Source organism: Podarcis liolepis (genome assembly GCF_965112155.1).
Source record: "Podarcis liolepis genome assembly, chromosome: 14".
NCBI classification, from domain to species: Eukaryota; Metazoa; Chordata; class Lepidosauria; order Squamata; family Lacertidae; genus Podarcis; species Podarcis liolepis.
In genome coordinates this window covers 47,950,127-47,973,609 of record NC_139569.1, presented here as the reverse complement: position 1 = coordinate 47,973,609, position 23,483 = coordinate 47,950,127, and the positions used below count along the sequence as shown (strand labels likewise).

At 49.0% G+C, this 23,483-nt stretch overlaps 1 protein-coding gene across 2 annotated transcripts in view; it reads left to right on the top strand.

The window, feature by feature from the left end:
• The first annotated feature begins 3,578 nt into the window (after window positions 1–3,578).
• Window positions 3,579–23,483, top strand: part of RFX7 (regulatory factor X7) — a 45,457-nt gene continuing 25,552 nt past the window's right edge. The window contains exon 1 of one of the 2 annotated variants that reach the window (XM_083475565.1): window positions 3,579–3,933. In XM_083475565.1, the coding sequence (XP_083331691.1) occupies window positions 3,749–3,933 (185 nt within the window). In that variant the 5' untranslated portion in view covers window positions 3,579–3,748. Of the gene's footprint in view, window positions 3,934–19,684; window positions 20,218–23,483 lie in introns of those variants that run through there. The other variant, XM_083475566.1, reaches the window with a different exon arrangement.

Here is a 23,483-nt window from a genome sequence, read left to right as displayed (position 1 = left end):
TTGGAAAAATAATTAAAATTGGAGAAGGAAAGAGAATGGTAATGGCTTTTGCAAATATGTATTGTGTAAAATGATTGAATTATTTAAAAAATGTTATTATTTGGCATATATTGGTGCATAACATCATTGAATTATTTTTTAATATATTTATTTGGGGGCATTTATAGCCTTCCTAATAACTGAAATTTGCGAGGTGGCTTAGAATACATTTTAAAATGCAATAAAGTAGATGGGATTTTATTACGCAAGGGGCAAAGTTGTATACATCACTCCCCACAGTCTCCTGGAGGGTGTTGAGAGCAAGGAGTGCCTGAACTGTAGCTGGCAGTATTCAGCTGACCAAGGTAGGGCAGAAGACAGGGCTGCTAGTATTTATTCAAGGTATGACCAGCCCAGGGGCTTCGGCCTGCCAGTCATCACAAGGCCCAATGTGGTACACGCCCTTCTTCCCAGGTGCCAAGGGGAGGCAGTGGTCGTAGGTTGGACAACACAACCACACGGATACAGGAGATGTCAAGTGGCAAGGATGCTTCCAAGGGGAGGGGCTGAGTCCTGCCTGGGTATAAATGGTGTTAAGAGGGAACCACCCCAGCACCCTTCAAAAGCTGCTGGACTCATCAGCCCCAGCAGATGTGGCCATTATTTTGAGAGGATGGGAGTTCTGGTCCAGCAACATCTGGAGAGTACCATATCGGCTACCCCTTATGGTCATGAAAGAGAAAAGGCTTTTCAGAATGTCAGTGCTCTTTCCCCAAGTCCCAAAGGAGCTGAGGAAGAACCATTCACCACAAGAAAGAGAAGCCAAATGTCCTGCATGACACCTGTGCTCTTCTCCTCCAACTTTGTGGCTGGGAAAGGTGTGTTCCTGAGACAGAAACCCAGTGCTAAGATGGCTTCTACCTCTCCCCCATTAAAAGAAGGAAGCCAGCCACCATTTATGTTCTCCTAAACTCATTTGGCTCCTGCCAACCTAGCAGTTCGAAAGCATGTCAAAGTGCAAGTAGATAAATAGGTACCACTCCGGCGGGAAGGTAAACGGCGTTTCCGTGCTCTGCTCTGGTTCACCAGAAGCGGCTTAGTCATGCTGGCCACATGACCCGGAAGCTGTACACCGGCTCCCTCGGCCAGTAAAGCGAGATGAGCACTGCAACCCCAGAGTCGGCCATGACTGGACCTAATAGTCAGGGGTCCCTTTACCTTCAAACTCATTTGGAAGTGGGGAAAGGCATGTGCCTCAGGCACAAGCCAAGGGTCAAGATGGCTTTGTCTTCTCCACTCACGACTGAAGAACAAGCCAGTCTCAGTTGAAAGTGGCAGTCGGGTTCCTTTTCCCTTCCCCTGAGGAGAAGGCAGTTGGCCGTCCCGATTCCCCCCGCCTCACTTCAGAAGGGGTTCATGAGGTGTCTTCTGTTTCCTGTCTTTTTACTCAGAACTAGCACCAGCACTGTGGTTCTTCCTGTCTTCTTTTCCCCTTCAGCATCTCACAGGGTAGTGCTTTGGAGGAAGATGACCACTCTGCCTCCCCTCCCCTCTTTATGAGACACAGGGTCAGAGGGTGGCAGGAGCCACACAGCAGGCCTGAGGCCTGGCTTTGGGCAGAGGGCTGCTCCTCAGTAGCCTTTAGCCTGCCACCTTCTCCCTTCCCCACCTGAGGCACAAGCAGGAGTGGAGCTGCCCAGGCGCTGAAGCAAATGCCAGACACTCACAGTGTTAGGGTCGTAACTTCCAGAGGACTGATGTGCTTCTTCCCCTCCTTGTACTGGCTCTTTATTGGAGCTTTAGCCTTCAAACAGCTTCCCAGAAAGCATTGCTCTTCCTGAAAACTGGCCTTTCTCTCTGGAATCTGTTGGGGAGCAGGATGGAAATGGGGATCCCAGAATTTTAGACCAACTACAGGCCACACACGGGGCAAATATTTCCCAGTGCAAGAGAAGCTTTTCTGTACACTTCTCTCCTCCAGCCCGCTGTTATAGGAGAGCCCACCGAGAGCAGGCCCAGAAGAAGCTGTCTTATCCCAAGTCACACCTTGGTTCATCCACCTGTGTTTCGCTACTATGCTGATTTACAGCTCTCCATGGTTTTAGTGAGCTGAGTGGAGATTTTAATCTTGCCTCCTCCCACCCCAGTCAGACATTTTCATCACCAAGCTAGCTCTCCAAAAAGAGCCAGTTAAATGCTAATGGTACTACTATTAGAACTCACGAGCTTCCCAAACTTGAACTTGGCTTCCAGCCTTTAGAAGGTGTTCCTTCTTCACATAAGGCACAATCAACCATTGGGACTTGCTGCCACAAGTGAGTTGGTGATGGCTGTGGGCTAGATCAGTGCTACTCAAAGTGCTGGTCCACAGACCAGTCCCAGTCCGTGAACCATAGGCTGCTGGTTCACAGTGACTCCTCTGCAGGCCACGCTTGGGTGGGATGCTTTAGGGGCCAAATATGGTACCGGTTCCTCGTACAATGTTGGTTTTTTTTGCCAGTCCACATCAGATAGTTTGACATGGCTTCAAAAGGGCCTTTGACACATTCATGGAAGCCAAACTTCACTTACAATTTGCTCTCAGCCATGGTCTCTAACTGCAACCTCCATGCTCAGAGACAGTATACCACAAATGGTATACCAGAAAGGCAAATCCTCAGGTGCCCAATGGCTCTCCTGTGTCATGATTCATGTGATCTCAGGTGGCGCGATCCACTGCAGTCTACTCAGAAGCAGCGTGGAACCCGAGGCTGCAGTTCCCGACCCACATTCTCGCATATGCTGAACGCCACGGGGCACGTGCAGGAGCGCGACGCTGCTTCCAAGCCGCCTTCCCTCGCGCTCTGGAGTTCTGCAGGCAGAGGACGACGAGTAGAAGTCGAGGCACCTTACCTTGGCATCAAGTCCCGCTGCGTTCCGCTGGCCGGCTGCTCCTTGCCAAGAAGCGAGCCCTCAATGCGCGGGATTGAAGCCGCCTCCCTCGCGCCTTCCTCTTCGCCGGGGGCGGTTCCTCCGAAGCATGCCTAGGGATGCCAGCAGTGGGTCTCTCCTTCCGGGCAACAGAGCAGGAGCAGCGACAGTGGCACCGGACCCTGGGAGGCAGCGAACACCTGCGACGGCCGGGGCGCTTGGGGGGCGTCCATCTCTCCCCGTCGAGGGGCTACGGGCCGAGCAGCAGAGGAGGCGGGCAGGCGGCTGCGCCTTTTCTCCTCCTCCTGGGCCGAGCGCGCGCCCTACTTCGCTCGCTCCCTGCCTCTCCCGCGACAACAGGAGGGCGGTCGCGCCAACTGAGGCTGCGCGCACGGCAGGCTGTCCGGCCGGCCGACCGACCGACCAAGTCGGCAGCGGCGGCGGCGGCGGCAGCCACAGGAGGTTGCAAGGCGGAGAAGCCAAGCCCGGCGGAGGCGAGGTGCTGCTGCTGCTGGCGCTGCGCGGCCGCGGGCTCCCTTTGGCCGGCCTTCCTTGTGCGCGCCTGGCCGCGATGCGCCTCCCTCCTCCTCCTCCTCCGGCGTAGCAACGGCAGCGGGAGGCTCCTCCTCCTTCGGCGGCGGCGGCGGCTCCTGCTCGGGTATGCGCCCCTCCAGCCAGCAGCCGGGCCAGGCGGCTCCCGCGAGGGCTGCAGCGGTGGCTGCTGGTGGTGGTGCGGCGGCGGCGGCGGCGGGGAAGGCCTAGCCAAGCGAGCCAGCCGCGCGCCCTCTCCGCCCGCCTCCCTTTTTCCGCCTCCGCCTCCTTCTCCGCCAGCCAGCCAGCCAGCCCCGACCCGGCAGTGATGGCAGACGAGCCGCAGCAGCACCAGCCACCTCCGACTCAGCAGCAGCAGCAGCAGCCGCCCCCCGAAGCCCCCGGCGGGGTCGTCCCGGTGGCCACGGCGGCCCCTTCTCTGCCGGCGCTGGTGCCCGGGCTGCAGGGGACCGAAGCCAGCGCGCTGCAGCACAAGATCAAGAACTCCATCTGGTGAGCAGCCCGGGGAAGGCTCCGGGCCCGGGGGTGGCTGGCTGGGTGCTCGGGAGGGAGCCGGCCGGGGGTTTACTCATGCATGCGCTGCATGTGCCCAGCCGCCCTGCCTGCTGCATATTGATAGGGCGCTCTGAGCCGCGACGGTGCCGGGTCGGGGTGCCTGGACGGGCCCCTCGCCTTCCAGATCGGGGGGTTGTTTTTGCAAGGGTTGCAGAGCCCCCGGTGCGCCGCCTCCCCTCGCATGCTGTCTTCTGGCTCCGATCCCGCAAGGTTCTTTCTGCGGCGGCAGGAGGAAGAAGGTGGCGGCGGCGGGGCGTGTGTGTGTGTGCCTGTGTGTCTGCAGGGTGGGGGAGGGGAAATGGAAAATGTGTTTACTCGGCTCTGCGGAGGGAGAGCGAGACAGACCCGGGCAGACAGAGCCAGACACGCTCGTATGGAGAAGGGGTCGGGCTGGGCGCGCAAGGCAGGGTGCACGTCTGCCTGCATGCTTCCTAGCTAGCTTGCTTGCTGGCGACCCAACACAAAGCTCGCCAGGCGCTGCTTTGCACGGGGCTGCTTCCCGATCCACGGTCGCGTCCAGTGCAGCCCGGGGCAGGAGGCGAGAGACATGCCTCCCCACCCCCCCGCCTCGCCCCGTCGTGTGCAAAGCAGCAGGTCGTTCCGTGAAGGGGCATCGCCTCGCCTGGCGGCTGGCTGGGCTCGCCCTCTCCTCCTCCGCCCAGCGCCCCCCCCCCACCCCAAGGCGCGTTTGTCGGAGGAGGCGGGGGCGCCTCTGCCGCATGTTGACATGCATCTCTTTCTCCCTCCCCTCCTTGCTGCAAACACCAGAATGGGGTGACTTGCCTCTTGCTGAGCAGCAATAGCAGCAGCAGCAGCAGCCCCTCGCTTGTTTACAGCTGCTGCCGCCGCCGCAGCCCCCCTTTTTGCAGCGTAGGGCGCCGTTTCCTCGGCACTGCTCCGGGTTTTCCGCCAGAATCAGACCTCCCCTTTGAGCAAGAGAGCTGGAGAAGATGTTCATTCAAAAAAGACTGCAATACGTTGTTCCTTGGGTACACTCCTAAAGCCAGGGACTGACTCGCTGTCTGCCATTGAGGATTTAGCCACTACACTGGCTTGCGAAGTGGGAGGGCACCAGAGCTTTGCCTTCCATTTGAAGCCTTTTTCAGCTGAACCGACTTCTGTGCAAAAATAAAATTCCTGAAAACAAAGTGCCTTTCAGTGCTTGAAAAACACAGTATAAAGGCCTTTCACTTTCCCTGTGTGCACGAAGTCCTTTGAAACCTTTAACGCATTTGCTCTTGTGGTTTAAAAATGACGTTTTGGGTATGTGTAGTGCTGATCTGAAATTGAGATCTACATGGTGTAAAATATATGGGGCAGATTGAATTGTCAGTGGAAGCAATACAGGTTGTGTGAAGGGATAGCTTTTGAGATGGTGAATTGCACACAGGCTTTGGGGACCAGACTAATAGTAGCCTTTAAAAATCTAGGCAAAGGAGGCGTCTGCTGACTCCAGTCTGCTCGCTGCCATTGTTTTGTTTACAGAATGCCATGAGTTAGAAGTTCTCTCCATCAGCATCCTGACTATGTCTTAAATTGCTGCTGCTATTGAAGTGTTTGATTTACAGTATTATTATTTTTTTAGACACCCACTTAAAATATTTTCCCATTCTCCTAGTGTTCAGAAATCAGCCTCTTGAATAGGGTGTTTACATCAGTGGTTTCAGGGGAGGTGTAACATCCAAGTTGGAAGACAAAATGGCTACTAAGTAAAACCTCTTCCCTTTTATATGAACTTGGGTGTATAGGCTTAGTTCAAGCACAACACCATAGCATTGCTTGTTTTAATTCCCAATAAAATTGGGGCTTCTGGGACATCTTTTTTTTAAAAGACACATAGACAACCTGCCAAATGTTTTTGCATAGCCTTGGCTGCTTTAGCTAGGGGTTGGCTTGTCAGCCTGATGGGAGTGAATGGAGGATGCCCAGTGGCAGTGCCTGCTGGAATGGTGCTGTTACTGGGAGTGTGACCAGCCAGCGCAGCTTTTTTGCTTACCCTAAAGGTGATCCTGAATGCCGCGTCTGGGAAGGAAGCCCCGCCAGTTTCAATGAGCTTGTGTCTCAAGTGTTCAGGATTCTAGCTCTGGGCGCATGCTGCAGATAATAGGGATTAGTTTCCTTTTAACCCCATCTCCCCATTGGCTGCTCTTGGCCCCAGAGTCTGTGATTCTGTGTGTGCTTAGCAACAAGTGTGTCCCCTTGAACTCAGCCGTTCAGGCTGCAAAAAAACATGTCTTGAAGCTGGGATTTATTTGTGTTTCACCTTTCCTCCACGCACCTTGGTGCCACACCTGTGAGGGCCCTGCCCTCTTATTTCTGCAACAACAGCCCTTTGGGGTGGGTTAGTAAGCTGAGAGAGAGGGGGCCAAGGTCACTCAGGGGACCACAAGTGAGCAGGAGGAACATGTGAGCCCTCATTGAAGCTCCGTAGCCGCTGGGCAAGTCTTTCACCATTTTCTCAATCGTGTGGCTACAGGTGGGATGGGGATTCAAATTCATACACTTGATTTTGGGAACAGAACTGGGAATTGGAATTGTGATTGTACAGATAGAGTAGCGTCTTGTTGCATGTATCCTTGTGTCTGTGAAACAACAGCTCAGAAGCAGTGCTCTCAGAAGATTGTGCCCTGGTGTGTACTCTGGGCTGGTTTTCATTGCTGCTGCTTTGTAGTGGACGGCTAGTAAACAGTCTTCAGCTTGAATGGCTTCTCTCACTCTTTGCCGGAGTCCATGTGCTCAGCCAGGGATTTTGTAGAGCATAGCTCACACTTGCAGTTCCATTACACGCTGGAATACTGCACCGATCTAATGCCCTGAGGTTTGGGGTAGGGTGGGCAAAAAATCCCATAAATAAATAAGAAAAATTGCTGTGTATGGAAGGTGGCAAATGGTCTGTGTTCTCCATTAACCAATAAAGCTTAAAATGAAACCTTGTCTTTCTGGCTGGGATTACTGAAAAGAGCATCTGAAAATCTGTATGCTAACTCCTGAAACGTAAGTCGGATTTAATGTGACTGACTTCGACTGCAGTCCAAAACACACTTACTAGGAAGTAAGCCTCATTGAATTTAGTGGGACTTAATTCTAAATAAATTTTATTATTATTATTATTGCTACTTATTTAATTCATAAATCACTTCTATGAAGCATCCTGGAGCAATTTATAACACAGTATTTTGTGTGTATGTATGTATGTATGTATGTATGTATGTATGATACCTGCTACATATATTAAAACTTAAAATAATTGCATAGATGAAAACAATTAAAAAATTTATATTAGAATACTTTTAAAGAACCACACATACATAAAATCAATTAAAATCCAGTACGGGTACCAATTGAGATTAAGACCTCCATTTAAAAGGCTTGTTGAAATTCTAAATAAACATACATAGGATTTCACTGTTGGTGGGTCCAACGGTCAAGAAGGCGGTTTCTGCACAAGTTGTAGAGGGGGCAGATGGGGCTTGTCAACCTGGGCAGATAGCCCATCTAGGAGAAGGAAAACTTTGATCTTAAACCTCCACGACCTGAGAGGTACCTTTGCGTGAAGAAAAGGCTAAGGAGTAAACCCTACACAAAACTGGAGTGGGGTCCCTAAGATGGTTGGATGGTGCCTTGTACGCCTCCTTCGGGCAGCAGCAGCCAAGCCAAATGTCTTGCTCTGCTTCTCTTTGAGCCACATCAGCGAGGTCGAGAGGGGGAGCCCGGGACCTCCAAATACCGATTGATCAAATAATCCTGTAGTTGATTACTAATTAAACCTGCCCTCCCCATTGTCACTTTTAAAGGCTACAGCGATATATAGCAGTTACTAAAATGGAAGACTTGGAGATGATAACAAGTCTGTAAGGACCACAGTGCATTTGGTCGGTTGAGGCCTTGGCCAGCAATATTGTTTCTTGCTTTAGCCACAACAGAATTTATTCTGGAAATTAAAATGAGTTTGACAGGCGATATTTGTTATATTATGAGGCACTTGTAGGCACATGGCAAAGGGCCTCTGCAGATGACCTTGGGGCAGGCTTTCCCAACCTGGAGCCCTCCAGATGCTTTTCCACTACAATGCCCATCACCCTCAACACCATCCTGCAGATGCTGGCCTGATGGGAGTTATAGTCTGACACCTATGGATTGAACCAAGCTGACAAAAGTTGCCTCAAGGTATGAACAGGTACAAATGAGAGAAGGCAGTCTGTTAGGCACTGAGGTCCCAAGCCCTGTCCCATTACGTGAAAACCAGCACGCTGAATTGGGCTCAGGAGTGAATCAGAGACCAGATTACTTGCTCAAAGCAGCTCACAGCTAAACTTTTTAAAAACTACAGATTGTTTCTGTCCCAGATTGGCCCTAGGATCACATTCAGAGGTCTTTCTCCAAGGGCCCTGCCAAATGAGTTGTGGTGGGTGACGTTTTTGGTGTTGGTGTCGCAGTTGTGGAATACCTTACAGTCTTTCTGGTGTGAGCTGAAGACATAATTATTTACAGAGTTTCCATAATTTTTTCTTCTTTTTGGGGCGGGGGGAGTATTTGTTAGATCTGCATTGTTCTTATCATCTGTTATCTGGCTTCTGCTGTTGGTACTATATTTTAAATTTAACATTTTATGGCCTTTGTCAGCCTGGTGCCCTCCCTATGTTTTAGATTGTAATTCCCATCAGCCCTGGCAGATGTTTTGGAGTACAACTCTCATTGCCCCAGCATCATAACGCAGCCATGCTGACCACGGTTGAGGGGAGTTGTGGTCCGACACGTGTGAAAGGCACCCAAGGTTCAAAATTTGCCAGGCTCTTTTTGTGACTGGCGTGGGTCCAATTGCGACCAAGTGGAGATCTCTGGATGCTAGGCTGGTGACTGACTTCTCCATCTGGCTGGTCCCTCCATCTTTCTTAAGCAGGTAAGCAGGTTTTGGTGACTGCAACTTCGGTTTAAGGAGCCATTTGGCACCTAGCTTATATATCTGAGTTTCTAACACTTTGGGGTTACACTCCCTCTGAAGGAGCAGATACATAACTTTGGTAGTGCTTCTAGATCCTTTGCAGTAACTTGTGGCTCAGGTGGCCTCAGTGGCACAGACTGGCTTCCATCGGCTTTGGTTGGTGGGCGAGCTGCACCCCTATCTGGCATGGATAGCTTAACTTATGTTGCCTATGCTCTGGTAACCTCTAGATTAGATTTCTGCAACGTGTTATATGTAGGGCTGCTTCTGAAGATGGTTTGGAAACTTCAGCTGGTGCAGAATTAAGTGGTCAGGGGCAAGATGGTTTGAGCATATTACAGTGGTACCTCGGGTTAAGTACTTAATTCGTTCTGGAGGTCCGTTCTTAACCTGAAACTGTTCTTGACCTGAAGCACCACTTTAGCTAATGGGGCCTCCTCCTGCTGCTGTGCTGCCGGAGCACGATTTCTGTTCTCATCCTGAAGTAAAGTTCTTAACCTGAGGTACTATTTCTGGCTTAGCGGAGTCTGTAACCTGAAGCGTATGTAACCCGAGGTACCACTGTATACTGATCTTGGCCCTACAGCACTGGCTGCCAATTAGTTTTCAAGCCCAATTGAAAGTGCTGGTTTTGACCTATACAGTGGTGCCTCTGGTTACGGACGCTTCAGGTTACAAACACTTGAGGTTATGAGCTCTGCTAACCTGGAAGTAGCTGCTTCTGGTTGCGAACTTTGCCCCAGGGTGCAAATGGAAATCGCGCGCCTCTGGTGACCCCATTAGAAAAAGCGCGCCTCAGGATAAGAACGGTTTCAGCTTAAGAACTGACCTTCGGAACGAATTAAGTTCGTAACCACAGGTACCACTGTACAGCCTTAACTGGCTCAGGACTGCAGTACCTCAAGGACCACCTCTCCCCATATGAACCAACCTGGACCCTGTGATGATCATCTGAGGCCACTCTTTGTGTGCCACCTCCACAAGAGATCACTTTTTCTGCGCTGGCTCCCTGTTTGTGGAATGCTTTCCCTAGGGAGACTCACCTGGCACCTTCATTACATATCTTTAGGCACCAGGCAAAAACGTTTCTATATAACCGGGTGGGTGTGTGTGTGTGTGTGAATGTGGGTACAGATTTGTTTTTGTTTTATTATGTCTTTTGTGTTCTCGTTTTGTATTTTTCTGTTGTGACCTGGACTGTGATCTTTGGATGAAGGATGTATGCAAAATTAATTAATAAATAAAATTAATAAGTTTTAAATGGGTTGCAGCCATAACAATTGACTCTTTCTTGCAGCTGATTAAGTATTGTGTAAAATTAAAATGACTTGGTATCTTCTAATCCTGTCAGGATTATTCTTTTCTGCCCATCTGAAATGGATGTGATGAAACGGTGTCTGCTTCGTTGTCCAATTGAGGCGTATGTGTCTTTATATATACAATAATCAAAATGCAACCCAGGCATCAGTGAGCTACATACCGATGCTGTTTTTGTTTTGTTTTTCTGGCCATGAACTGGTTTTTTCCTCTTACAGTACTGATGAAAAGGCCCAAGCTGATCTCTGAGCTCTTTATTTCCCCTTTTCTCCTTCATGGATTACAAGTCTAGACAAAAAGACCAGGCCTGAGCAGCAGCGCCCAGACAGCCCTGATTAGTGTCACTTAGGGCAGGGTTGCAAATTGCCCCAGCCTTTGCTGCACTTTTGGGATTTAATCTCTGTGTTTCTGTTTTTATTTTAGATTCATTAAAGCTTTTATGCTAATCGCTTTTGTGTCCAGACACTTAAACATCAAAAGGGAGATAGATCTTTGTTCAGCTCAACTGCTTGTGAATATGGGATTTTGGTTAATTTAGGGCGGAGTGGAAAAAGAAGAAGGTAAAAATAAAAAATTAGGGCGGAGTGAGCATTGTATGGCCCACTGTGTGTTTGTGGAGGGTGTATTTGACAAAGAGACTGTCGACAGACATCTCTGATGCTCCAGGCTTTTGAGAGTCAGTCTGCAATTTCACTAAGGCTGCTAAAGTGTGTTCCACTTGTGAGTGCTATTGCTGGTGGGCTTGCCTCATTAGGGCACCTGGTTGGCCACTGTGAGACCAAGAGGCAGGACTGGAGGGGCCCCCTTTGGCCAGATCCAGCTGGTCAACCTGGTGCCCTGCAGATGTGTTGCACTACAGCTCCTATCAGCCACAGCCAACACAGCAGTGCTGTCAGCCCCGGTAACGTGCGGTCATGCTGGCTGGGACTTACAGAAGCTGTAGTCCCAAACATCTGCAGAGTGCCAGACCAGGTTCAGGGAAGGCTGGTGCTACAACATTCACATGGTTGCCAGTTAATGCAACCCCTGCAACCATCTGCCAAGCAGTGCCTCACACATTTACATGTTGGTGTGTGAGAGTGAAACCCTGTCCCCCGTTTTGATATTTCCTCGCTTGGGGGGAAGGAGACAGTCTCATTCCTGGTGCCACCTCCCATCATTCTTCCGTGAGAAAGTCACAGAAATGAGGCCAAGGCCTTTCTTTCCAAGTAAGCTGGAGACAGGTGTTTTGGGTGCTACCCAGGGCTAGAAGTCAACTGGGACCCACCATGTGACTGCTTCAGAAAGGGGCAGATGTGCTCTTGTCTCTGCATGCTTCTGTATCCTGAACCAGGCAGAGCTTCTAAATGTTCTTTAGAGCAACCACACATATATTGGGCTGCCTAGACGATAATCCTGATCGATCAGGGTCCTGTCAGAAGTTAGTGAAGTTGTTGTAGTTTGGCTCAGCTTTGGTACAGCTTGAATGGCATTCTCACTAGCCCCTTTTGACATGACCCTCACTGCAACACAAAGAAATCAAAAATCCCAACCCTGTTTCTGCCAAAGGCTTTAATGCCAAATCAGAGTGGTACATAGGCAGGCAAAAGGTTACAGGGCGCAACAGCAGCTACATGGGGCGTACATAAACAAAATGCCAGCTAAGACATTGATCCAACTGTTATTTGCCTTCCACACTTTCTGATGTGTCGTTCTGATGTCGTATCTGTTGTGTGTAGAATTTTGGTCTCCAAGAACAGCAGCTTTCATTGAAGAGGACCCCATGGATAAACACAATCCCAGTTTTTTATCCAGTTTTTGAGGCCGTTTGGCTATCCCAAAGAAAGGGTTGCAAAAGTCATAGTTCCTCAGTGATTCAGAGTGGGTCAAATGCCCAACCTACCTGCCCCAAGACCTTGTAATTAAAGCATCTTCAACAGAACTTACGCTATCAAGGCAGTGGATTGCAAGTCCCATTAAGGAGGCAGGCTAGTGTTTTCCCCCAGCAGATGTCCCATAAGGATAATGCTAGAAATGTAAAGAAAACAGTGATGCTGGCATGGCCTAGCCCCTGTTCATTTCAGTAGAACTTTTCCAGGTAGATTTGCTGGGGGATTTGCTTTTCACCCATTTTAATTAGTGTGTGTGTTGAGGTGCTGTAGTTCCCCAGTCCCCTCTGTGGGCAACTAAATGTCTTACAAGACAGTTGTCCACTTTGCTGTCTTTTGAGAACTTCCAGTGGAACTTGTCATTCTTTGTATTTTCCTTTCACCCAAATTGCTTAAAGACAGTGTTTGAAATTAGCCAGGCACCAGGCGCAATTTGTGCCTGACTATTGGCGCTGTGGGTTAAACCACAGAGCCTAGGACTTGCTGATCAGAAGGTTGGCGGTTCAAATCCCCGCGACGGGGTGAGCTCCCGTTGCTCAGTCACTGCTCCTGCCAACCTAGCAGTTCAAAAGCACGTCAAAGTGCAAGTAGATAAATAGGCGGGAAGGTAAACTGCGTTTCCGTGTGCTGCTCTGGTTCGCCAGAAGCGGCTTAGTCATGCTGGCCACATGACCTGGAAGCTGTACGCCGGCTCCCTCGGCCAGTAAAGCGAGATGAGTGCCGCAACCCCAGAGTCGGTCACAACTGAACCTAATGGTCAGGGGTCCCTTTACCTATTGGCCGCTTGCAATCAAGTGAAGATGTCTGGGTGCCGGGATGGCGCCTGACATCTCCATCTGGAGGTGCATGCCTGTGGATCTTGACTGTTTTCGCACACTAATACCACATTCTGTAGAATTCTATCAGCTATATTTTATTTGCACAATCAGGATGAATTTCAGGAACCAACATGCTTTTTTCTGTTCAGCCTTAGCAGGAGCAGTGAATAACATTATAGTTAATTATTGTAGCCTGTCTTCACTTACCCCCACCCCACTGCCCTGCTCACAGTTGTGAAGAATATTCTTAACGCTATGAATGGCCCATGTCACTATTAAGGAAAAAAAGGTAGGAATCGGCCAATATGTATGTGGACTATCCCTGGATAAAGTGACTTTTCTTCTTTTAGTTCTCAAAGTTCTTAACCTAGCTCAAGGTTGTCATCTGAACTAGCCAGATGTTTAACTGATAATCACAGTCAGTCCATCATTTGAAAAATCAGAGAACTTGACATTCCATTTTGGCCACTTGGTTTAAGGATCCATTTGGCACCTAGCTTATGTACCGTATTTTTCGCCCCATAGGACGCAGCGGCCCATAGGACGCATCAAGTTTTTTTTGGGGGGGAAATAAAGGAAAATTTTTATTTCCCCCCCAGGTGCTTGTGGGGCTGGCAGTGGGGAGAACCACTCTTCTCCCCGCAGCCCACCTTCAGATCAGGTCTGGGGACAGCGGGAAGACGTGCTGCGCCTCCCCACTGTCCCCAGAGCTTGCGGGGCAGGCAGTGGGGTCTCCCTGCCGTCAGCTTCCAAACCACTTCTGGAGACAGGGGATGGCGGCGTTCCGCCTCCCTCTGTCCCCCGACCTTGTGGGGCTGGCGCTGGGGCTCTCCTGAAGCCTGGAGAGCAAGAGGGGTCGGTGCGCACTGACCCCTCTCGCTCTCCAGGCTTCAGCGAAAGCCTGCATTTGCCCCATAGGACCATTGTTCATCAGTGAACTACTAGGTACGTGTGTGTGTGTGTGTGTGTGTGTGTGTGTGTGAGAAGAGAGAGAGAGAGAGAGAATATCTGCCTGTGTTTATGTATTGCCTCCTATTGCCTCCTCTAACACATCAACACACACAGGTTGCTTTTGATAGCAAATTTGGGCGTAGATGATGTATTTGTGCCTTAGGGATACATAAGGAACTGGGTGTGCCCTTCCTCCAGGTGGTGAGTTAGCCAGAAAATATTTGGAGGGTAGAGGAAGCCAACCTACTTTCCAAGCAACTTCCAGCTGGTATCATGCACAACTGGAAACCGTGTGGTTCCTACAATGATAGATCCTAGTTTAAGGAAATAAAACAGTTGCTGGATCTGCCGATCCTTTCAGACATTCACTGAAGTCAGTGGACTGAGCCAGGAGGCAGGACTGCAAAAAAAGCTTTGTGTGTGGTTACCTGTCATTTAACTTTTGTTGTTAATCCCTTCCGCCTTGCTTGAGTAAAGTCACATTTGTATGGGGGGGGGGGAGTTGGGTTTGCTTCAGCTCAGGATAGATGTTTGTTGTGGAGGGAGACTAGGCACCTAAACAACAACAACAGCATTTTTAAATGTTTCATGGAGTCTTGGGCATAATTGCAAGAGGGGAAAGTAGCCATAGTTATAATTTATTTTCATTTATACCCAATTTTTCCCTCTGAGTTCAAGGTTGTGTACATGCAGGTCCTGCTTAACGGACATTTGCGTGCGAAAATTCACTTATCCAAACATGAGGATTTAGCGTCTAAACCTCGCTATTCACACCACATATTCCAAACAGAGAGCATTTTTTAATAATTCCTTGTTTGCCTTCTGTTGGTTGGCAGAGGAAAGGAGGGAGAATGATCCGACAAATCAGAGCAGTTTTCCTATTTTTTGTTTCGGCTTTTGGGGGTCAAAATTCTGTGGCTGGGAATGCATTAGAAATTTTCCCATAGGAATAAATGGAAATCATCATCTCATTATGTGAACGCTCGGCTCATGAACGATTTTCATTGTCTTCAGTCAGCAACCCCTGATTTGCGTGGCCCCCGCCCCATGTTGGCAGAGCACGTGTAAGCAAACCCTGTTCTGTCCCCTTTTCTGGCCACTTCTAGGTTGCAGTGATGCGCACTTGCACGACATGCGTGCATTGAACAAGTGTAAAATAGCCATTGCCTGTATATAGTTCTAACCCCCCCCCCCCATTTTATTCTCACAACAACCCTGGGACACTGAGAGAAGGTGATCTGATTCAAAAAAATGCTGCCCCTGAAATATTCTATGGCATTGTCCCATTAAAGGGCATTTTCACCATCAATTACATGCTTCAGACACCTTTTGAAGAGGCAAATTCCCCTTTTATTGGAGGTTTTTATATAACGCAGTTTAGAAATGGTCTTTTATTTATTTATTTATTATATTGCCATGCTCTTGAAGTAAAAGTTGACAAAATCGAGTTCCTGATGAATTTTGGAACTATAAATCCTTTAGTTTTTATTTGAGCAGACACCACAAGCACCGTCCTAATGTCGGGATGCAGCATCTTGTAGCGCTGGCCCTCTGCAGCGCAATGCATGTTTTCTTGGGAGTAAGCCCCATTGAACTTGGCAGAACTTACTTGTGAGTAAATGTACACGTTAGCTAAGCACATACTTAGAAAAGCTGTCTGTACTGAACAACAAGGAAGGTTACATTCAGATGTAAATAGTACTTTATTCAAAATTATTACACAGAATAAGAATACATTCATATTTCTTGTGGAAAAACCTTGAAGTGTGAACATTACTGTACTGCATTTATTCCTCAGGGGTCAGCAAACTTTTTCAGCAGGGGGCCGGTCCACTGTCCCAGACAGTCCACGGGCCGGATTTAGAAGGCAATTGGGCCGGATCTGGCCCCCGGGCCTTAGTTTGCCTACACATGCTTTAGAGTACTTGCAGGCCACTCCATAACAAAGTTTTCAGGGCAATTCACCACAGATCCATGGGCGTAGCCAGGATTTTTGATAGGGCGGGGGCTGGCTTCATATGGGGGGGGCCGAACCTCAGTTAGTTACCATATTTTTCTCTCTATAACACGCACCTGACCATAACACGCACATAGTTTTTAGAGGAGGAAAATCCGTAGGCATGCCACCCGTAGGCATTCCCTCCATAACACGCACAGACATTTCCCCTTACTTTTTAGGAGGAAAAAAGTGAGTGTTATGGTGCAAAAAATACGGTAAGTATATTTCTTGATTTACTTGATTTAGGGGAGGCAGCTGGCCCCCCGGTCATAATATTATGAACTAGCAGTAAATGTGGATATTTTGTCAAGTTTTGATGACAGGCTCATTCGTACAGTATCATCGTGCATGATACTAAGAACCAAATGTCTGAGAGATCATAACTTCAGATTGTAAGCCAGTCCCCGCCCCCCACCCAAAAATCTGGTGCTTTCCAGATTTTTTTGGACTAGTCTCCCTTTAGCTTCAGCATCCTATGTCATTGCTCACTGGGGCTGATGGGAGTTGCAGTCCATAATATCTGGAGAGCACTAGGCGGACTAAGACTGATGCAAACTTTTGAACTGATGCTCAGCTTCACAAACTTCAAAAAACAAGATTTGTATGAGTTGAAACCCTTTTTTCAACTCTTCCTACATGCCAGTTTGCTGCTTCTGTGGCCCTGTTTGCACACCACCAGAAACCCAGGGCCTGGTGTGATGTGGACGAGAATAAATAAGTCTGTGGTTCACTCCTTTCCCCCTCCTTCAGTGTGGCTGTGATAAGTCTAGAGAAGCTTTCACTTCTGGTTTTGCTTGTTTGCAGTTTGCTGCTTTGTTAGAATGGACACATTTTGGGTAATATTATTATTTATTTACTTGATTTGACCTGCCCTTTACTACAAAGACCTAGGGTGAGTAACAGCAGTATAAAGGCAGTTTATATATATTTTTATAGCAGTATACAGCTATAAAGACAAGTAAAACCAAAGCTGTTCCAACAGAACAGTGCAGATTCATCCAAAGTGGTGTGTCCCACAAATAACAACAAAACGCTTACCTGTGAAAGGCCATGGCACAGAGGTCTGTCTTCAGCATATGCCAAAAGCTATGCAGTGAAGCTGCTCAGGTGTGCCTCTGTGTGGAGCGAGAGCCACAATCTAAGGGCTGCCACATAGAATGTCTCTTCCTGGCTACCATATCTTGCACTTCTGAAGGTGATGAAACTACCAAAAGAGCCCCACAGCCCTTCTGATCTTCACACCAAAGAGGATCTGTAGGGATGGAGAAGGTCTTTCAGATATTAGGGGCCTAAGTCATTCAGGCTTTTAAGCACCTGTTGTTGTTGGGTTGTTGTTTTTAAAAAATGTTTTTTAAATGAGACACTTGAAACCAGTTTTATTGTGTTGGACAAAATGACAAGCTGCAGTCCATCTGAACTGGAAGCAAAAGCTTCCAAACCTGTCCTTGTGGCTGTGGCATAGAGGAGCCTGATGCTCACCTAGGCTTGCTCCTGTCGTGCTAGGCTGTGATTTAGCATTGATGTCTGAACAGGACTTCCGTGTGTATCTCCAAACAGTAGCATGAAGCCGAAGGTGGTGTGGGGGTTTGAGAATCAAGATACAGGCAGAGGAGCGGAGGTGGGAGTAGTGATGGAGGAACTGGTGCTCCCTGCTCTTTATGACACCAAACTTTGAACTAGTCACATTGGACCAGTGAGAGATGCTTACATCTTTTGCAAGCAACAAAGCAAGACCAAATAAAGCCCAACTGGAGGAGCCATGGTGTCGAATTGAGAACAGAGAAAGTCAACAGACAGAGGATGACTAGGTTGGATTTTGCTTTGGCTCATTTATAAGAGGTGGTGGACTTGTCCCAGTTTGAATTCCTTCATGGCAGAAGAAGAAGAGGAAGAGTTTGGATTTGATATCCTGCCTTTCACTCCCTTTAAGGAGTCTCAAAGCGGCTAACATTCTCCTTTCCCTTCCTCCCCCACAACAAACACTCTGTGAGGTGAGTGGGGCTGAGAGACTTCAAAGAAGTGTGACTGGCCCAAGGTCACCCAGCAGCTGCAGGTGGAGGAGCGGAGACTGCTCCTCCAGGCCGAGCTCAGGGGTTTCACAGTAGCAGCCTGAGTCTTGAGGATGACCAACTTCTTGTTACTTGCAAGTGACATTTTTTCTGCCTTCACGTAAGTTGAAGAGAACATGACGTTGATGCTTTTATCACTTGCTGGTGGTGCTGGGGAAACAATTGTAGGTTCTTCAGGAGCCTTTGTTTAAGTAATGACCTTTGTTAATCGCAAGCAAGATATTATCTGCTTGATGGGTTCCTGTTTTGTTTTGTTTTTTAAACCAAAACCCTCAAATTCCAGTTACATGGATGCGTTTTCTGGTTGCCGTGGACAGTTAAGCTTTTGCAAAACAACTTTCAGTTCACTAAAAGTCAAAGCTTGGAGATGGGAGTTCGAATCTATAAAGATCTATGAACTTGATTGTTGATTTTGGGCAAGACAGTGTCTTTGACTCAGAGTTTCTCATGAGGTATTCATTGTTTTATTTTACGCAGATGGTTGTAGGAATAGAAAAGTTGCGCCTTGTTGTGCTTCCTCAAGCAATTATTGCTGGGCCAGAAGAAGGAAGGTCCTCTCTCCCTAGCAGCAAGGAGTGGGCTGTGCTGCTGCTGGGGAAGCTCACCTAAATAGCCCCTCATGCCTTCTTCTGCTCTGCCCCTCCCTCCACTGTCTTTTCTTCTCCTTCCACACTGATGCTGCTGCAACCTGGCGAGCTCCTTGTTTGCAGAGTATTGTAATCCATGCTGCCAGGAATGTGCTGTGTTGTCAATGCATTCTACTTGGCTCCTGTTGTGCAGGGAAACATTAAGCTGTTGATACTGAGTAGAGGCTGCCTCTGTTGACTTAATATATTATATGGCGTACAATGTGTGTTTGTGTGTGTGTTGTTTTTAAAGAATGCAAGAAGAGCCTGGGTGCTGGATCAACCCAAAGGGGGTTTATCTAGTCTAGGGGTCAGCAACATTTTCCAGCCATGGGCCGGTCCACCGTCCCTCAGACCATGTGATGGGCCGGACTATATATATATATTTTTTTTTGGGGGGGGGGAATGAACGAATTCCTATGCCCCGCAAATAACCCAGAGATGCATTTTAAATAAAAGCACACATTCTACTCGTGTAAAAAAATGCCGATTCCCAGACCTTCCATGGGCTGGATTAAGAAGGCAATTGGGCCACATCCAGCCCACGGGCCTTAGGTTGCCTACCCCTGATCTAGTCTTAGCATCCTTTTCTCATGGTGACCAACCAGATGCCCCCAAAGGGAAGCCAATAGGTAGGACATGGGCACATGGACCCTCTTCGACTCACTTTTCTCCAGTATTCAAAGTATTCAGAGACATTTACTGCCTTTGACTATGGAGGCAGGACATGGCCATAATGGCTTGCAGCCATTGAGAGCCTTATTGTCCTCGATGAGTTACAGATAGGTAGCCGTGTTGGTCTGCCATAGTCAAAATAAAAAATTCCTTCCAGTAGCACCTTAAAGACCAACTAAGTTAGTTCTTGGTATGAGCTTTCGTGTGCATGCACACTTCTTTGGATACACTGCCCTTGATGAATTTGTCTAAACCATGGGTTCCCAAACTCTGATCCACAAGCCTCGTTCAGGTGGTCCATGATGAAGATGGTAGACAGCACACCCATAAATACCTGTTCTGATTTGGTATTTTTATTGTTTCTTTTATTATTATTTCTGTGGAATAATGTGTGTGTGTGCAAGAGAGAAGTGATTAATTGACACCTTATTTTCAGTAGCCCCTGCTTGTTGGTTGGTTGGTGACTTGTTCTACTTCTATAGTTGAGGGTGAAGGTCAGCTCCCTTTCCCTTTGCACCCCACCAAAGCAAATTACAGTTGTGTTTGGCTGCTTTGACCTCTTCCCCTCAAGAAATGGATGGTGGTGGTGGTTGTTTGATTGGGGGCCTTCTTTACAGTGGGTTCCTCCTTTGAGGAGTCCTCTGGTTGCCTTCATTACAGGTGACTCCCCACTTACATGGGGGTTATGTTCCGGTGCATAAGTGGAAAACATGTAAACACACTTTCAATGTCTTCTCTCCCACTCTCTCTCCAATCCAGATCAAAATACTGTACCAAAAATATCCACAACTGGAACTGAAGCTGTGGGGCCAGCAGGAGGCTGGAGGGCGTGCAGAAAGCAAAGCCCTGCTGCGCCTCCGGTCTCCTCTCCACTCTCACTGAAGTCCTCTTTGGGCTGCAGGGAGGGTTTCCTCTTGAGCCACGAGGACTCTCCAGCTCTCTCCCTCCATTTCCTGGTATGAATTAAATTACAGTACAGGATACTCCCCACGTATGTGGGGTTACGTTCCGGCCCCTTGTGCACATAAGTGATATATGTTTAAGTGGGGTGCACCTCACTGCGCCTCCAGCTTGCAAGGAGACCCTCCCTGGAGCGCAAAGGGGACGTCCTCCTTGGGCTCCAGGGTGGGTCTCCTCACAAGCTGGAGGTGATGTGGGACTTGGTTGAGTTTCTCCCCCCACTTCTGGGTTTCATGCGTAACCAAACCAAAAGCCTCCCCAAATCTCCTGCTCCTGACACCTCCGAAATGCCTTTTTGCCTGCCACCTTCTCAGCCTCATGAGACCAGCACTGCCCCTCCTCTCTGCCCCCCTAAGCAACTCCCATCTTCCAGCATCCCTCCACTCAGGTGCCTCTGCTCCTGAAGCTACCCTCACAAAGCTTTCTCTGTCCACCCTGTGAGGCTCCCTCAGCTGGTACCTGCCACCAGGCCACTTCCGAGTCCCAATAGTGCTTCGTGTCCAGCAGGGCCACCACTAGGACCAAAACAAGGCCCAGCCAGGGCACCCGATTGATGTTTGATGATTCAGCAGTAAACAGCGGGTTTTCCCAGGGAAAGCGGTGGGACAATACTAGAACCTCTAGGACCCATGACTAGAAATCACGGGACAAAGAGAAGTGTAGGTGAGCCCTGAGTCAGGCCATTTATCCATTTAGCTTTGTATTGTTCACACTGACAGGTAGTAGTGGCTCTCTAGGGTTTCAGATGAGGAACATACCCTGATATCCATCCATCCATAACTACCTACCTACCTACCTACCTAGAGATGCCATGGAAGATTAAACCCAGTCATGGCCACTACTCTCCCTTTCTGAAGTTCTCGCTCCTTGAAGGGGATAATCAAAGTTCTGTGGAGCTCCATTGAAGGTTTATCAGGGAATAGCAGGTATTAGAAATGTTTCTGCTGCAGTTTCCTTTTCACCCCCCGGCACAGTTCAGGACAGCATGGTATTGTCACATCCCTGAATCTGATATTGCAAGTGGAATTGATAAGAGGTGCATGGCAAGGTGGCGGCTGGATCACAGTAGCCCAGCCTCCCCCAGCCTGGCAGCCCCCAGATGGCAGTGGTGGTCCAGTACATGTGGTTGGGGAAGGCTGTGGTCGCCTGATGAAAGAGCCCCCTCTCAAGCCGTGTGTCGATTGCATGTTCTTTGGGTGATTGCTCAGCTGCTACCCCGTTTGTTGCTGAGTGTGTGGCGTGGAGGCCTTCTCTTGCCCCTTGGAGAATGACCCACATGCCAGCCGTGTGCCACCCCATCCCCATGCTGGATCTTGCTGCCTTCTCTCCCCCACCCCCCAGCTGATGCATCTGTCCATGTGGTGATCTGATGCTTGCTCATCAGTAAAGGTCATGGCCGAGTCCCTGGGCAGAGTAGGGGCTCCGCTTCCTTCTCACCAGCTGCTCTGCTGCCCATGAGAGAAATAGGTTAGGCACCAAATGGACAGATGGATGGGCAGCTTTGAGGCAGCAGACAGCTGGTTTAACCCACTGGGGGAACACGCCCCCCCCCTTGGTCTCTCTGTGTTTGGGTGCTTGCTGTTTTCTCCCGAGCAGGAGCAGCCATGCAACTTCCATGCAACTTTGCTCAGAAGAAGCAGGCAGACCTTCAGCACGCAGTGTTGTCCAAGACAGTTCCGTCCTACATCAGCCTGGGCATGGAGGCTGCTTCTGTCTGTGGCACCCTTGACACATTTCCATTTAAAAAGCAAACTGGATAGGGGTGACTTGATAGGGTTTCATGAATTTTTTTTGGGGGGGGAGTTTTCCTCCTCTCCCCCCTGCCTAGTGCTAGAACCCCCTGAGTCCACACAGTGAAATTAACCAGCAGCCAAATTGGGGCAGACTATATATAGAGTTTTGTTTAATTATATGTGTAATATAAATTATCCATATAAATAATTTATGGAATTACGGGATTAGGATGGTGAATTCACAGCAGGGTTGGTGGATGAATCATGGTTGTAAGGTAAGAACCCTTGACCGGTCTCTCTGGGAAATAGGGTGCAGGAGGCTTCGACTTGATCCAACAAAACATTTGATACAACAAAACACTTCTCATGATTGAGGTGGGGAAAAGGATCTCTCCCCACGTGTGGTGTGTTCTGGATCCCTGGAAATTAAACTCCGGATTGGAAGCAGCAGCCTGGTTTCATGAGGAAGTCGGCTGAGACTGACTGACTGATGACCACCTAGCTGTTGTATTAAAGGCCTAAAGCAGCCACTTCCCCAACGTGGTGCCCTCCAGGTTTTAGGGGCCACAGCTCTTGCCAATTAGCCAGCAAAGCCAATGGGCAGGATTGACGGTGGAGGGTTGGGATCCAAAACATTGTGGAGGCTGAGGAAGGTGTACACAGGCAGAGGAGAAGGGACAACATTGTGTAATAAACCTGTACACTGGAGAGCCAGTGTGGTGTAGTGGTTAAGAGCAATAGACTTGTAATCTGGGGAACCGGGTTCGCGTCTCTGCTCCTCCACATGCAGCTGCTGGGTGACCTTGGGCCAGTCACACTTCTCTGAAGTCTCTCAGCCCCACTCACCTCACAGAGTGTTTGTTGTGGGGGAGGAAGGGAAAGGAGAATGTTAGCCGCTTTGAGACTCCTGAAGGGGAGTGAAAGGCGGGATATCAAATCCAAACTCTTCTTCTTCTACAGGAGAGCCAGCCCACCCCACCCTCCCTGCTTTCCTGTCTGAATGCAAAGCTTTTAGGATTAAAGAGGCCAGAGATTTGACAGGAAAGTTGGGCTTTTGAGAGGCACGGTATCAGGTGGGAAAGAAGTGGCAAAGCAGGATGCCTCGACTTCCAGTGTGTTTCTGGGTCCAGTTCAAGGTGCTCATGTTACCGTTCAAAGCCCCAAATGACATAGGCCCCAAATATCTTAAAGGCCACCTCCTTCCCTACAGACCGTCTCGGGTGTTAAGAGGGGCCTGGTTGGTCGTACCGCCTCTCTCAGAAGTTTGGGGGGATGCCTAAGGGGGGGCATTCTCTTTGGCAGCCCCTAAGTTTTGGAGCTCCCCACAGAGATGCGCCTGGCTTCCTCACTATACAGATGTTACACCTGTGTCACTTAAGCTGTGTGTTTTCAGGGCCCGCCCTATTCTTGTGCACGCAGCATGTTTCAACCGTTTTTAATTCTGATTTTTCCATTGTTGTAACCTGCCCTGGGACCCACTGGTGAAGGGCAGGGAACAAATTTAGTAATATTAATAGTAATAAGTAGGC